General features: G+C 40.6%; 1 protein-coding gene across 3 annotated transcripts in view; it reads right to left on the bottom strand.

The window, feature by feature from the left end:
* MSRB3 (methionine sulfoxide reductase B3) overlaps positions 1-17070 on the bottom strand; it is an 80361-nt gene extending 63291 nt beyond the window's left edge. Inside the window, exon 1 of one of the 3 annotated variants that reach the window (XM_060777512.2) lies at positions 16870-17070. In XM_060777512.2, coding sequence (XP_060633495.2) covers positions 16870-17055 — 186 coding nt within the window. In that variant the 5' untranslated portion in view covers positions 17056-17070. The remainder of the gene's footprint in view (positions 1-16869) is intronic. The other 2 variants (XM_060777511.2, XM_060777514.2) reach the window with 2 other exon arrangements.
* Positions 17071-17615: the final 545 nt, after the last annotated feature.

Below are 17615 nucleotides of genomic sequence, written 5' to 3'. Positions count from 1 at the left end.
CCCACTACTTCATTTTATGTGGCCTGTGAGGTATAGACACACCGACCATAGGAAAATGGTAAGCATTTTAAAAACTTGAATCTGAATACATTTGAATGGTTATGCTTGCATTTTTGTTTTGTGTTTGTTGTTATTTTCAGAATGTGATCAATAGATGAGAATGGTGTGTGATAACGTCTTGGGTCATTTAGCAATATGTTAAGGAGTAGTTACATTTATACAATCTTACAATTACAAACAACCCTTTGGAGTAACCATAATGCTGATGTGGTGAAAATGAATTTGACACCCCTACCTTAAATAATAATAATAATAATAATAATAATAATAATAATAAAAATAATGGTCCCAGTAGTGATCGGCACACTGGGTGCAGTACCTAAAGACCTTGGCCTGCACTTAAACACAATCGGCGCTGACAAAATTACCATCTGCCAGCTGCTGAAGGCACCTTTACTGGGATCTGCACGCATTATTCGCCAATACATCACACAGTCCTAGACACTTGGGGAGTGTCCGATGTGTGATCCAATACAATAGCCAACAGAGTGATCTTTTTTAAAATGTACAAAAGAAAAAAGTAGCCCATTTTCACAGAGGATTTGATGGCTCAAATATAGGACATATCGCTTATTTGCCTTAAAATGGTTTTCACATTACAGAAAAGTGGCAAAAAGTCAAACAAGTGAACAAAGCTCTATGTATAAAATTTAGTGAACTTATGTCACAGTAACTTTTGTAGGCTATTCTTAATACTCAGCCATGGGTTTCCTGATGAAATGACTGATCTCTAGCCAAGAGAAACTATTTAAAATGCAAACCGGAGATAAAGACTACATTTGAAATTCAGATTGCAAATTAATTAATTAATTAATCAATAATATTTACATATAATAAAGTGGTTTATCAATTTTAACCTTTTTCCGCTATCCTTCAGTGCTCAAGATTTCCAGAGGAGCTGTAGTTCAGTAAAGCTAAACAATATTATGAGTCCACATCAGTGGTTCCCAATCTTGTTTTTTTACCAAGGGACCACTTCACCAGGGACCACTTTGACTAGGAACCACTCTCCAACATTAGTACCAAAAGGGTTACAAATCAGTTTTTGGTCGACTCTAGATTCTGTTCAGTTGTTTGGGGTGCGGATTCAGAAAATTGAATTGGATAGACCACATCAGATCTAGTTTTTGATACAGAACATATGCCATCCAATAGTTGCCATCTGTTCGCCCACAGAAAACCATATTTAATAATCTAAAGCTGATGTGGTCTATCCAATGCAATTTTCTGAATCAGCACCCCAAATAATGCCAGGAACAGGCCTAAAAACAAAGAAACCAAGGCACCCCCGTTTCCAGGTGCCACATGGAATGGCTCCACTCAGGGGGAGGGAGGAGGGGAAGCAGCAGTCAGGAGGCTTGTTGTTGTGCCTTTTGTGGGTAGCCAGCCTCTCCCCTCCTGACATTCCCATTGACTCAACACTATAAGTGGGTTTCGCAAAACCAGTTGCTCTCATTGCAATGGTGTAGTAACGGTGAGGCCACAGACCATATTTACAATAAGAATAAATAATAAACTTTATTTATATCCCACCACCATCTCCCCGATGGGGACTCGGAGCGGCTTAGATGAGGCCAAGCCCAAATGACAATTACAATAAAGAAAAACCAAAAACACAAACCGAAAACACAAACAATATTTTAGTTCTTGCGGACCACTGGTGGTCTACGAACCATAGGTTGGGAACCACTGGTCAACACTCATATAATTCATTATATGGCAGAATAGATGGGGGCCTCTGTTTTTTTAATAGAAATGTTATTAGGTTATACATATACATAAAAGAAGGAAAGAAAGAAAAAATATCAAAGCATATATATATCAACTTTCGTTTAAGTTTACAAGGAAAGTGGGAGAACATTAGGTTATAGGATAGTAGAAAATTTAAGAAATCAATGAAAAAGAAAGAAGAAGAAAAAATAATAATACTGTTAACAGTTTTGTGAAGAAATAGGCGTGTACAATACAATCTTTATTGCTGTGGAAATAACCATTAAGCACTGCATAATATACCTCTATTTCTCAGTATTATGAAGTCTCTTGCCAAGCCCAAAGCTCAGCTTACTATTCATGTTCCGCTTACCATTTTCTCCAGATGAAGAACAGACTTATCATATTTCACAGAGCAGAAAGGAGATGATTTGTGTGCAGGCACTAGCCAACTATTATTTATTTTGTCATTCTTTTTAGTCACTATAGTAACTAGATGTGCAAACAGTTAACGCAGCGACAAAAGATAAGCAATGCCAGTCTCAAATGTTAGCTTTCTTATTTTTATCATGATGCTAAATTTGCTGTGTAGTTTGAGTTGGCTTTTCCCCTTTAATTGAGATTGCCAGCTTTCCAAAGGGTCAGTTACACAAACAAGGTGATAAATTTTGCTCTGTAACTGCACTCATTGCAAAGGTCAGCTGATGTCACTGGAGCATCTTAATGACAGGGCAAATTTGCAGAACTGCTGGCCAAAAGATTCAGTAAGAGAGAGCCTCTCTATCAGAAATTATCTTCTTGCTTGTTTTATTTTTTAAAAAGAGAAACAGATTTCAAATTCTTTGAAAATAGATTTTCAGGTCCATGTAGACTGCCCCCCTTTGATGAATTTTCAGCCCCATTTCTAGTCCTGTGTTGAAACCTTAGTGGTTGCTGACTCAAGATTCAAGGATCACCTATAGGGTCCTTTTGCACATGCACTAAAATGCGGAAGAAAACGGGATAAAAGGGGAGGGGCTCTAAATGACATTTCACAGAAATGTGCGCTGATTTTGATTAATAGCTGAAAAATATGTGCTTAAAACCCAATTTTGGCCACAAAAAAAAATCACATATGCACATGACTGTATATCCCTGCAATCAAGGAAAACATGTGATTTCATTAATATATCCTGTTATGGATTGCTCCAGTACATGGCCACATTTTAAAATCTCAAAACAGCTTATCTGGGCTGTAAATAAATGGAGCCATGGACACAAACGGAAAACAATTACAATGGGAACTCTTTTCAAACATTCCTTTGTTCTGATCTCTATGAAATTAAACAGAGCTTGGATTTACAGTGGAGCAAGAAGAGATAATAATAAATCTGCTTGTGTGTACATTTAGATATATGCAAGAGCGCATATCAGGTCCAGCACATCTTGGAGGGTCAATTTTTTAAAAAGCAAGCTTCCACTGGATGTCCCCTATCCATCTTGCAGCTTTCTAAAAATCTGCTACAAACAAAGGTATTAGGATGACAGGGGGTTATTTACTGGGACTGAGAGGTCTATGTTTGGACTTGCTGTCAGGTCCTGTGATCTTTTGCCCCAATTATTTGTCCCACATTTTGATGCTGTCTAGAAGTGCCCTCTGTTCCACTTCTTCACCTGTAACGCTGGGGGAAGAGGGATGTTGGGGATGAATCCTTTTTAGACTTAGTGTCAGCCAATGAGAGGCTCACTCTACCATTCCAAGATCTCTCCTTACTCTGTTTTACCTTTGTATACGATTTGCAAGACTAGCTCAGTGTCAAACTTAAAATACTAATGTGGCGCTCCAGCAACTGATCTGGATCAAAAATAAACAAAAGCAGATTCACGAAAGGTTCTGAACATGCTGTAATGCAGATCCTACCAAGAACTCCCTTCTGGAGTATCCACTGTGCAAGTAAAAAAGAGAATAACGGGACATACTGTGCTTGTGAACTCCAGAACACATTCTCCACAACACTCACACATGAAAAAATGTTCTCACAAAGGGGGAAAAAAGTATCCACATCTGCTTATATGGTTGGAAAGTTGCTTGGGAAAGAGGAAGCATTCCGTGATTTTAGCAATGTACATCAAGCCCTTGTTACACTCAGTGTTTGGCTGGGTCTCTTTGAGTATCAGCCAGCATGAGGCTCGGTCTATAAAAGGGTTGGAGAGCCTCAATTCCTCCAGATATTTTTGACTATCACTTTCATGATCCTTAACATTTGTCATTTTGGGTGGAATTTATGGACAATGGAGTGCGAACTGCCTGGTTGATATAAGTTCTCCAATTTTGATCTATAAACTACAAAGTAAATAATGAGGAACAAGGTTATTTTAGTTATACCCTGTCTGCCTTTTATTAAATTTCCCTTCAAAATAGATTGCAATTACAATATCCAAATACTTATTTAATATATTAAGAATTTGAGGTGCCTGTGGTTGTGGGGATTTGTAAAAGGATGCTATGATGTAATGGGTTGACTGGAAAGACATGTGTCGGCAACTGATTGGCTGAGCGTGTCAGGAGCTGGAGTTCTGATTGGCTGCTGTCTCTAGCTTGCTGCTGAGACAAATGGTTTTAACTGTCACTTTCACCTTGGAGAGGGAAGAGTGCTGACTGAAAACAGTCAGGAAGGGAATGGCTGCCAACTATCAGAAGCCTGATTATTTATAAAGCAAATGAGGCATATTTAAAGACTGTTTAAAGGGACTATTTATTCCCTCTGTTCTCTGTGTGAATTCAGAGAGACTGCTGTATATATTGTTGCCCTGTTTGACGTTTTAAACTGAAGTAAAGATAGTGTTACTTGTTACACAAACCCGAGTGACACTTTATTATACTGCAGGGTATATCTTGGTTCAGAAACTGTGGTAAAGCTTGTTTATTTACATTTACAGTCCCCAAAATGAGGCAGTCTCTTCCTATCCTAGATAATTGATAATAATACAGAGACCTTTCCACACTATGCATTTAGAGGACTATGTTTACAGCAATGACAACATCCTATGCAACCCTAGGGTTTGCAGCATAGATTTAACAGCCAGAGAGCTCAGGATTCCACAGATGTGGCCATGACAGTTAAAGTGTAATCATATTGCTATAATTATGTCATGTGACAGGGCTTCAGATTGCTCCAGAAAGAGCTGGCAGAAATTGGTATGGAGAGTCCTGGCTATCAGCAAAAATGCCAGATCATAAGATCATACGTTCACTGATCTGGATATCAGCACAGACAATATAGATTTATTCATTTATTTGTCGTGTCAGATTAACCAGTCAATCAAGACAGTATAGAGACAATATAGATGATATTTGCCTAATAGAATCTTTTTGGCTGGAGCAAACAGAAGGCTCAGAAAGCTCCTTACTTGCCTGAGAACTCGCTGAGACAGGAAGTAGCTTTGTTGCCAAGCAAGATCTCTTTTCTATTGCTTTGTAAATCTGATTCTTCCTTTTGACACTCAACACATGAACCCAGTCTTTGTTAAAAGGAACAATTATATCCTAAACTGAGCTAAATTCTTTTTGAAATCTTATTTAGTTAAATAGGAGAAAAACCATTTAGGACAGACACCTAGTTTCTTTTACAATCGCCTTAGTTGGTTTAGCTTAATCTAAATCCTTGTTATCTTAGGCAAGATTAGAACAGGGCCGATTTTAAAAGCATTGTTTTCAAAATTCAATTAATTCTCTTCTACAACTTTAACCAGTACAGCTTATGCAACTGTTCAGTTTTCTAGCCTGTGTTTGTAAAAAAAAAAAAAAAAAAAACTATAAGAAAGAGAAAGTAGCCAAGGATTTATTAAAATAGAAAATGTCCCACAAGCAATAACCAAAATGAAAAGTGTAGGTTGGAAGACTCACACAGTTAAATCTTCAGCACTTAATTGGAATCAAAGTGTTTGGCACTATTTCACAGTGTGAATGGATTCATAGCTACCATTATAAATTACCTCCAGACAAGAAGTCAGGCTAGATGACTCCTTCTTTAGAGAAAAGCAGCTAAGGGCCCTTTCAGACAGGCCCTATATCCCTGGATCTGATCCCAGGTTTTCTGCTTTAAAATGGATTATATGAGTCAGCACTGCCAGATAATCTGGAATAAACAGAAAACCTGGGATCAGATCCTGGGACATAGAGTCTGTCTGGAAGGGCCCTAAGTTAGCCCCAGACCTTCCCTATATGGCAGTGGTTCCCAACCTTTTTTGCCCAGGGATCACTTGACCAGGAAGCATTTTGACCTGGGACCACCAAAATTAGTACCAAAAAGGGTTACAAATCAGTTTTTGATCAACTTTAGATTCAGTTTGTTTATTTGGGGTGCTGATTAAGAAAATTGCATTGGATAGACCACAAGAGCTCTAGGTTGTTGTAGGTTTTTTCGGGCTGTATGGCCATGGTCTAGAGGCATTCTCTCCTGACTTTTCGCCTGCACTTTGGCAAGCATCCTCAGAGGTAGTGAGGTCTGTTGGAAGTAAGCAAAATGGTTTATATATCTGTGGAATGACCAGGGTGAGACAAAGGACTCTTCTCTGCTAGAGCTAGGTGTGAATGTTTCAACTGACCACCTTGATTAGCATACAATGGCCTGACTGCGCCTGGGGCAAACTTTTGTTGAAAGGTAATTAGATGTCCCTGCCTGCTTCCTCTCTGTTGTTGTGCTGTTGCAATTTTAGAGTTTTTTTAATACTGGCAGCCAGATTTTGTTCATTTTCATGGTTTCTTCTTTTCTGTTGAAATAGTCCACATGCTTGTGGATTTCAATGGCTTCTCTGTGAAGTCTGACATGGTGGTTGTGAGAGTGGTCCAGCATTTCTGTGTTCTCAAATAAAATGCTGTGTCCAGGTTGGTTCATCAGGTTTTCTGCTATGGCTGATTTCCCTGGCTGAAGTAGTTTGCAGTGCCTTTCATGTTCCTTGATTCGTGTTTGGCCAATGCTGCGTTTGGTGGTCCCTATGTAGACTTGTCCACAGCTGCATGGTATACGGTAGACTCCTGCAGAAGTGAGAGGATCCCTCTTGTCCTTTGCTGAACGTAGCATTTGTTGGATTTTCTTGGTGGGTCTGTAGATAGTTTGTATGTTGTGTTTCCTCATCAGCTTCCCTATGCGGTCAGTGGTTCCCTTGATGTATGGCAAGAACACTTTTCCTCTGGGTGGATATTTGTCTTTACTCTCGTGGCTTGTTCTCGGTCTTGCAGCTCTTCTGATGTCTGAGGTGGAGTATCCATTGGCCTGTAGAGCCCAGTTGAGGTGGTTCAGTTCATTTTGGAGGAGGTGGGGTTCACAGATTCTTTTTGCATGGTCTGCCAAGGCTTTAATGGTGCTTCTTTTTTGACTTGGGTGATTGTTGGAGTTTTTATGTAGATATCTATCTGTGTGTGTGGGTTTTCTGTAAACGGTGTGACCCAATTGTTGATCTGGTTTGCGGATTACAAGGACATCTAGAAAAGGCAGTCTTCCTTCCTTTTATTTTTCCATGGTGAACTGGATGTTTGGGTGGATACTGTTAAGATGGTCCAGGAACCCGTTGAGTTCCTCTTCTCCATGGCTCCAAATGGTGAAAGTGTCATCCACATATCTGAACCATATAGGGGGCTTTTTGGTTGCTGTTTCAAGGGCTTGTTTTTCCATGTAGAAATTAGCGATGACTGGGCTGGACAAGAGCTCTAATTTCTGATATAGAGCATACAGGGCCGGCCCTAGGTAATTTTCAAGTGTAAGCAAGCAGTATTTCCCCCGCCCCCCAAAACCAATCACTGAAAAATAAAAGGTAGAAGGGAGAGGTGGATAAAAGAGTTACCTTACAAACCAGAAGTTTACTTACTTGCCTTGATATTCTGGGTTATATGGCTGTGTGGAAGAGCCCTCAACCCCTGAGAATCCAGTGGTAGGTTGCCATCAGTCAGAAACGACTCCAAAGCAAAACACCACCTTTCAAGGGGTATTTTCCTATGTACTGTGAGAGGAGAGGATGCCATTTGGGGCTGTCTTTCAGCTCCTCTTAGCCCCCTTTTGCCATCTCTTCCCAATCTGACCAGGACCAGCTTTTGTATAAGGCGCTCCCTTGCTCCTCCTCACTTACCCACCTGTCTTTGGAGAGTGTGCGTGCACTTCAACGGTTGAAGCAACCGCCGGCCTCTGCTTGTGGGTGTGCGCTGCATCGCTAGTTTTCTTAGCGCTTCACCTCCCTCTCTCCCTCCATGTGATATCATTCCCCCCTCCCTCCCCCCCCCCCCACCCCAGCTGCCACACAAGATGATATTAGCCGTGGCGGCAGAGCAGACAGCTTACCCTGCACACCTGGTGCTCTCAGCAAATCAAAGGCCCATTCAGTGCCGTGATGGATGGGCCCGCCGTCGTGATAAACCTGTGCTTTAATACAGAGGAAGTTATGAAAGTGCCATCCATCAGCGGCGGGAAGGGAGGGAGGGAGCGCCTTGCTCCAATCTCTCTCTCTCTCGCTGACTTGCTCCTCTTTGCCTCCACCGTGCAGCTTTGCTGGTCTCTTCCTCTCACCTCAAATATGGAAAGATGCTTTCGAGTGGTGGCACCTCAAGAGAGCCCCTCAGGGATTCACGCTATATGCAAATGCACATCTTGCCTATTGCTTCAGCCGCCCCTGAGAATATATGCCATCCAGTACTCACCATCTGCTCACCCACACAAAACAAGTTTTAATATGCCTTGGCACTATAAGAGGGTTTCGTGAGACCAGTCTCTCTCGTTGCAATGGGGTAGTAACGGTGAGGCCGTGGATCATATTTTAGTTCTTGCGAACCACTGGTGATCCACGGACCACAGGTTGGGAATTTCAGTCTTCCTTTCCCATGTAACTCATCAGTATTGCAGAGTTGTGCACAGGAGAATCGGGTGGACTTGATTCCAAGGAAAAATGGACAGAATCAGGCTGCATATCACTTTATCTACTATTTTGTGTTATGTGTAATTTTGTGTTTTGTGTAATTTAGATTCAAACTCAAACTGTATAGCTTAAGCACACAAAGTTGTTTGCGTGTATATTGCAATAGTTTCCAACCTGTGGTCCGTGGGACACCAGTGGTCCGCAAGAACTAAAATATGGTCCGTGGCCTCACCAATACTACACCATTGCAACAAGAGCAACTGGTCTCGTAAAACCCTCTTATAGTGCTGAGGCAACGGGGATTTCGAGAGGGGAGAAGCTGTCTACCCATGAAAAGCACAGCAACAAGCTTCCTGACTGCTGCTTCTCCACCTCCTCCTTCTCCCTGAGTGGCGCCATTCCATGTGGTGCCTGGAAACGGGGGCATCTTTTTGTTTTCAGACCTGTTCCTGGGGTTATTTGGGGTGCTGATTCAGAAAATATCATTGGATAGACCACATAGGATCAAGATTATTAAATATGGTTTTCTGTGGGTGAGCAGATGATGACTACTGGATGGCATATGTTCTGTATCAGAAACTAGAGCTGATGTCATCTATCCAATGCAATTTTCTGAACCAGCACCCCAAATAACCAAACCGAATCTAAAGTTGACCAAAAACTGATTAGTAGTACCCTTTTGGTACTAAAGTTGGAGAGTGGTCCCTGGTCAAAGTGATCTCTGATCAAAAAAAGGTTGGGAACTACTCGTATAGTGTCATTTTAGAGCACAGAGTTATGATAACGACACAAAACAAATGTGTACATGTGTAGAGCACTGAAATGCACATCAAGGTTTGCACATTAGTGAAGCTGTGTAGTAGCAATACAAAATATATACTCATTTCGTTGGAAGTTACCACACATTTCAATTGGCAATGTTAGAACACTGGAATATATTTAAGAACAGTGCGCTAACAAGGAGTCACCATTCAGTAACAAAACACGAACAATAACTTGAAGAATATAATTTCTTTTCCAGTAGCAAGTCTTGTGTTGTGATTTATGAGCCACTGATAATCTTCATAAAGGCTTTTCAACTATGTACAGTAAGAGAGGTTGACATGTGTCTCAAATACCAAATCTACTATATAGGGTCAATGTATCATTCTAGGTGACTCAGAAAGTACAGATTACAGTCTTCTCTTGTCCTATAACTTCATCCCAAGGAAAGAATGCTCTCAGATCCTGAAACATAACTTAGCTTGCAGTGGGGAGAATAAATTCGGTACATCCCAGGGCTACTGAAAACTAGCCAAGAATTTCAACTCCCCTTTGTTTAACAGCAGCAGCAACAAAATTCTCCGCCACCAGCTTTGACATTACATGCTGAATTGAAGATAGTTGGGGGAAATGAGGAGTGGAGTTTTGTGTGAAAAGACTGTGTGAGTTCCATTCTGTGTTTGTAGTCAAAACAACTTCTGGGGTCAAAATCCAAAGAACGTCTCTTTGTACCAGGCATTCCCTCATCAATGTCATGGCTTGAGCAAAAAATATTATGTCTATCTATTTATAACTTAACTTACCCATATGATGGATATCATAACCACTACTCAGAAAGTAGCATCCTAACCCAGAACTTCAAATAACTAATAAAGGGAAATATAGGATGCTAGAAAGTGATATTTGATAGTCAATTTTTGCCTGACTATTATTCTGTGAGCTGAAATAAATATATACCATATATAATCAAGTATAAGCCAAGTTTGTCAGCTCTTTATTTAGGCTAAAAAAGCCCCCCCCCCCCCCTCAGCTTATAATCAAGTCAAGATTATTTATTATTTTACTCTATTATTATTATTACATTTATTATTTTTCTCTATTTATTATTATTACATTTATTACATTACATTTATACTCAAGTCAAGTTTATTTACTATTTTACTCTATTATTATTATTACATTTATTATTTTTCTCTATTATTATTACATTTATTATTTTTCTCTATTTATTATTATTACATTTATTATTTCATTTTATGATTGTTGTTATTATTACATTCATTATTTTACTCTATTATTATTACATTTATGATTTTACTCTTTTATGCTATTATTACATTTCTATTTTTTACTCTATTATTTAATTACATTTATTATTTTATTCTCTTTATTATTATTGAAAGGATACGTAAGTACATTTACATAGAAGAAGGTTAGAATAATGGTTTCATCAGAGTTGGACAGTCTTATCTTAAATTTTATGTAAAAATACAAAAATGTTTAACCTATTGATGCCTCAATTAATGAAATTTTATTGGTATCTATTTTTATTTTTTTATTTATCAATAACTACTGCATTTCCCACCCTCGGCTTATACTCGAGTCAATACATTTTCCCAGTTTTTTGTGGTAAAATTAGGTGCCTCGGCTTATATTCGGGTTGGCTTATACTCAAGTATATGCAGGTATATACAGGTACACACACACACACACTTTTCAAAAGTAGGGGGAAATTAATTTACAGAATAATTTACTGCCATAAAGAACTAATGCATGCTCTTCCTTTCATAGCACAGGATTAAAATAATGTATTATTAATCCACTTTCACATGTCATTCTACTATTTCTTTATAACAGGAATATCCTTATGTAATTTTATTGTATTTAGTCATAGGCTACTGCAAAATGGGATGCAATATCAGCACACAGTAGGAAGGAAACTGGAGGAAAAGACAGACAGATTATCACCAGATTATTTTAGAATCTGAAGTCTGACAACTTTCAGTTTATATATAACATCGTTTATCTGCCAGCTATTGCAAGAAATTGTTTCTCTATGTGTCAAACAAGTGAACAAACTCAGCTGGGAAAAATGCACGCAATTGTGAAATCTAAGAAGATGTACCCTTGCTTCTCTCTAGATAATGCATACTTTATATACAGAGCAGAGGAAAAATTGCTCAATTATGGAAGAAGTTTTCATTTGTGTAACAGAGTTTGAAGCAATCAGAATAAGCAGCAACTATTCTGCAAGTCCACAGTAGCATTATTTATATTTAGCATTCCATGGCCAGTTAGAACATACTGTCAAAATTCCCAAAAATCTGGCAAGTTGTCAGCTCTCTTAATTCTGCACACTTTACTTGCCAAAATCTCACCCACTTGAACAAAACCCTTTTAGGAGATTATTTGCTCCAGGAATTGTTGCATCATCCTTCTGCCCAGCAGACAGGAGGAAAAAGTATATGCGCTCCGTCAAAATGAGTATCCTCAAAAAGAAAATCCTGATATAGATCTTTGACTACAGAAGCTCACCTCACTGTGGGTTTTTATTTACGATTGCCCCTAATTCAGGGTGCCAAAAGCAAGCCAAGCACAGCATCTTGGATATCTTTTCCATCTCTTATGTAGACATCTGCAGTTCAGGCTCTGCTTGCAAAGTTCCAAAGGCATGACCTGGACGGTTGCCACTGGAAACACAACACTGGACTGACTTTAGCACGGGTTCAGATATTCCTAAATCCACATTTAGCCCTGGTTGAGCTACCGACTCCTGTTTTACCGTCACAATATTAAAGGCCAAGGTTTTAGTTCGTATAGTATAAAAGGGTTTTTGCACAATCTCAAACACTCAAAAGTATGTTCAGTCCCATAAAAATTAACATTCATAGAAGTGGGAAGAACTGAACACTTAGACTGTTCCTATACAACCTATTTTAGCCTTGTCTGCACACTCTCGTAGGACTTGGGCTGAATCTACACCGCAATATAATGCAGTTTAAACTCCATTCGCTGGCCAAGGTAGACCAGCTGCATTATGTGGCAGTGTAGATCCCGCCTCGATCCCCTTGAACTCAGGGCCCTTCCAGACAGGCCCTATATCCCAGGATCTGATTCCAAGTTTTCTGTTTATCCCACATTATCTCGCAGTGGAGACTCATATAATCCAGTTTAATGCAGAAAACCTGGAATCAAATTCTGGGATATAGGACCTGTCTGAAAAGGCCTTAAGAAGGGCTTCCTTCTGAGTAGTAATGGATATATAATTGCTGTGTAAGAGTATGCCAATAATAAATAATAATAAAACTTTATTTATACCCCGCTACCATCTCCCCAAGGGACTCAGTGCGGCTTACATGAGGCCGAGCCCATAGAACAACAACAATAAAAACAATAACAAAACATCAATACAAAACAATCAAAATAAATCTCATAAACAAAAAATAAACAATAAACAGTAACAACAATGCCAAGGCATTCTGGAGACTGCAATCCTCAAGTCACTAATTTAGGACTACAACCCACCTGAAAATAAGCATTTAAACTGCTTTAAAATAAACAACAACCATTATAATAACAGCAATTATAATAACAGGAATAATGGATGACGTAAATACACCAAAGGCACCAGGTCCCATCTAATACTGGACACTAAGCAGGGTCAGGCATGGTTAGTATATATGTAGGTGGGTTGCTGTACCAGTTGCTGTAAGCTGTATTTCATGGCCCTTCCACACAGACATATAACCCAGAATATCAAGGCAGATAATCCACAATAGCTGCTTTGAACTGGGTTATTCAAGTCCACACTGCCATATAACCCAGTTCAAAGCAGATCATGTGGGATTTTATACAGATGTATGGAAACGGTCTCAGAATAAGGAACTAGCAAAACCACCTCCTTACCTAAGAAAACCCTATGAAAGTCACCAGGAGACTTGAAGGCATGTACACACATACTTTTATTCCTACCCTGCTGTTGCCAAGATTGGGACTCAAATGTGGCTCAAAACTTAGTGGCACACAATCCACTTCTAAGCATACAAAAAAGTGAGTATCCATATAGAACAAAACTAACTGCAATGACAACAACATTTGAAAAGTAGCTGCTATACTCCAGAAATTTCATTTTTGTGGCTGAGGCTAGTACGATTATTTCCTTCCATCGAAGCAATTTTCCTTAATAGAAAGATGCCAGTGTAAACTTTTTGTGCAGACCGCAAAAACAAACAAACTTTCCCCATGGTTTTTTATGACAGAACCAATTAAGAAATGACATTTATTTATAACCCAGGAACAAAAATTGTGTAATATAAAACATGTCAAGGCCAGAATCAAAGAAGAACATGCCACTGGAAAGGTAAAACTCTCTTAAGATGTATTGCCGAAGGCTTTCATGGCCGGAATCATTGGGCTGCTGTAAGTTTTTTGGGCTGTATGGCCATGTTCCAGAAGCATTCTCTCCTGATGCTTTGCCTGCATTTATGGCACGTATCCTCAGATGTTGTGAGATCCTGTTTGCCCATGCCTGCTCTATGCTCATGTTAAGAGACTGGTTTGCTTTAAGTTTTCTGGGCTGTATGGCCATGTTCCAGAAGCATTCTCTCCTGATGTTTCACCTAAATTGTGAGGTCCTGTTAAGAGACTGGGTTGCTGTAGGTTTTTCAGGCTGTATGGCCATGTTCCAGAAGATATTAAACCGGCCACCTCCCTTTTAACATTCCAGAAAAAAGTCAAGACGTGGCTTTTTGAACAAGCGTTTGCAAATGCAGAGTAACTGACGCAGAGTAACTGACATTGGAAAATGGAACAACTAGACAATGAGTCCAGACAACGTTTTTAACAAGGAGAACTATGCATTTATAATTTATTTATTTGTTTAGTTTTTATTATATGTAATGTTTTTAATTGTATTTATGACATCGTAAGTATTGAATTTTGGCGTGTTAACCACCTTGAGTTGCCTACGGGCTGAGAAAGGCAGTATACAAATACAGTAAATAATAAATAAATAAATGGTCTCCTGATGTTTTGCCTGCATCTATGGTTCTCACAACCTCTGAGGATGCATGCCATAGATGCAGGCAAAACCTCAGGAGAGAATGCTTCTGGAACATGGCCATGCAGTGCAGAAAACTTACAGCAACTCAATCTCTTAGCATGAGCATAGAGCAGGCATGGGCAAACTTGGGCCCTCCAGGAGTTTTGGACTTCAACTCCCACCATTCCTAACAGTCTCAGGCCCTTCCTTTCCCCCCCCTCAGCCTAAGGCTGTTAGGAATTGTTTATTTGAAGCCCCAAACACCTGGAGGACCTAAGTTGGCACATGCTTGCTGTAAACTATATTTCAGAATACAGTTTATATAAGGGGGGGGGGGGGGAAGGGCCTGAGGCTGTTAGGAATGGTGGGAGTTGAAGCCCAAAACTCCTGGAGGGTCCAAGTTTGCTTCTGCCTGGCATTGGGGGGGGGGGGTGGACGGGGACAACACATAGGGGAACGTCAGAAGTCACACAATGAAACATTTGATTATGATTTTAAACATTTTTCATTTTATGCAAACTGGGTTTTTTTTATAGTTATCCATACCTGTGTATGTAAAATAGTCAGAAAGCTCTAGTCATAAGAAAATGCTTTATTGCCTGCTCCCATTATGTTTTTTTAATTAATGTGATATTAGGATATATGTAGACATACTCTGAAATTCTCTTGATCATGAAGATATATTTCTTGCCTTGTAAGGAATTTCCTAAAACATATAATATGGAGGGGGGAAGAGAAGTAGCTGATGGCACTATTACTATTATCCAGATCAGGGGTCCCCAAACTAAGGCTCGGGGGCTGGATGCGGCCCTCTAAGGTCATTTACCCGGCCCTCACTCAGGGTCAACATAAGTCTGAAACGACTTGAAAGCGCACAACAACAACAACAACAACAGCAACAACAATCCTATCTCATTAGCCAAAAGCAGGCCCACATTTCCCATTAAAATACTAATAAGTTTATATTTGTTAAAATTGTTCTTCATTTTAATTATTGTATTGTTTTTAAGTGATTTTTACTCTACAAATAAGATATGTGCAGTGTGCATAGGAATTCATGGGGTTTTTTTTTTCAAATTATAATCCTGCCCTCCAACAGTTTGAAAGACTGTGACCTAAAAGTTTGAGGACCCCTGATCTAGATGGAAGGAGCCCCCAGTAGCACAGTGGGTTAAACCCCTGTGCCAGCAAGACTGAAGACCGACAGGTCGCAGGTTCGAATGTGGGGAAAGTACGGATGAGCTCCCTCTATCAGCTCCAGCTCCTCATGTGGGGACATGAGAGAAGCCTCCCGCAAAAATGATAAAACATCCGGGCGTCCCCTGGGCAACATCCTTGCAGATGGCCAATTCTCTCACACCAGAAGCGACTTACAGTTTCTCAAGTTGCTCCTGACACGAAAAAAAAAACTAGATAGAAACAGTTTTTCTTATAACATATCAACCAATAATAGGAGCCCTCGGCGCAGTGGGTTAAACCCCTGTGCCGGCAGGACTGAAGACTGAAGGTCGCAGGTTTGAATCCTGGGGGAGGCGGATGAGCTCCCTCTATCAGCTCCAGCTCCTCATGCGGGGGCATGAGAGAAGCCTCCTACAAGGATGGTAAAACATCAAAATCATCCGGGCGTCCCCTGGGCAACATCCTTGCAGACGGCCAACTCTCTCACACCAGAAGCTACTTGCAGTTTCTCAAGTCGCTCCTGACATGACAAAAAACAAAAACGAAAACAAAACAAAATCCAATAATTCTAGTTAGGAATAGTTTGCATGGATTTTCCTTTGAAAATGTCTTAAGTTCGAGTGAATGGTAAAGTATGTTATACTTATTTTGTACAAGTTGCTATTTGCATACACCTCTAGACACGTTTCGTTGTTTTTGAATGTATATTTTCTGATTATATATTTGTTTGTGTGTGTGTCAAATAATTAACAGAAAAGGGGGGGGGGGAGAAAGATGTCACACACAGAGTGAATTTAGAGCTGGAAGAGACCTCGTGGGCCACCCAGTCCAAGAAGGAATGCAGGTTGGCCCCACTTCTTCTAGGGCCAGGGCTCAATGTGATGGGCTCCTGGGAAGAAGTAGTTTGGGGAGGCACTGCTAGGGCTCTTGGGCAGGGAAGACTCCATACCTCCATAGCCTTGAGCCTGGGCAGTTCACGCGGGGTCAGGTTGCATTCGTCCCCCAGTGGAGACAGGCAGAGAGGGGCGACTCTTCCTGGGAGGAAGAAGGTCAGGGCAAAGGAAGGAAGGAAGGAAGGAAGGAAGGAAGGAAGGAAGGAAGGAAGGAAGGAAGGAAGGAAGGAAGGAAGGGCGGTCGGGTAGAAAGCTCGAGAAAGGCGAGAGGGGAGAGAAGCGCCTGCCTGCTTGCCTGCCTGTCTCCCTTGCCCTGCTTTGCTAAGTTGCCAGGCTTACCTGCGGCGGCGGAGAAGGCGCAGAGCAACTCCAGGAGGCAAGGCAGCGGGGCGCGCATAGAGAGAGAGAGAGAGAGAGAGGCGCCTTGGCCAGGCTCCCGGCCGTCTCCCTTTCCCAGCCCCAGAATGACAGGCTCTCTGCCTGCCTGCCTGCCTTCCTCTCCCTCTCTCTCTCTGCAAAGGGCATGACGGGAAATTCCTCGGCCCCAGCTGCCCAGGCAGCTCCAAATATGAGCATCGAGGGAGAGAAAAGGACCGGGAAAGCAGGGCCCATTCCCAGCAACTCCTCGCCCGCCTTAAAGTCCTCTCTCTGAGCTTTCAAGGCAGTTTGGTGCTGAAGACAGAAAGGAAATATATACAACTAGCCGTCCCCTGCCACGCGTTGCTGTGGCCCAGTCGGGGTGTATATGTTTTGTGTGTATATATATGTGTATATATGTGCTTTTGTGTATGCATTGTAAGTTTAAAAAATGCTTTTAAGCCCCTTTTGCTGTGTTTTTCAGTGTTTTTATGAGTGATAGTCACTCGTTGGCCTGATAGGTGTCTTGTGTCCAAATTTGGTGTCAATTCGTCCAGTGGTTTTTGAGTTATGTTAATCCCACAAACGAACATTACATTTTTATTTATATAGATGTGATTGGTACCATTCGGAACTCATTCAGATCTCTCCCACTCTGTTCAGTTAAGGCAGTTTTGATTCCACTTGATTTATAGCAGCATTTCTTATCCTGTTGGGGTCGCAAGGGG

The sequence above is a fragment of the Anolis sagrei genome, chromosome 5, assembly GCF_037176765.1.
Source record: "Anolis sagrei isolate rAnoSag1 chromosome 5, rAnoSag1.mat, whole genome shotgun sequence".
NCBI lineage: Eukaryota > Metazoa > Chordata > Lepidosauria > Squamata > Dactyloidae > Anolis > Anolis sagrei.
This window is presented reverse-complemented; position numbering and strand designations above follow the sequence as displayed.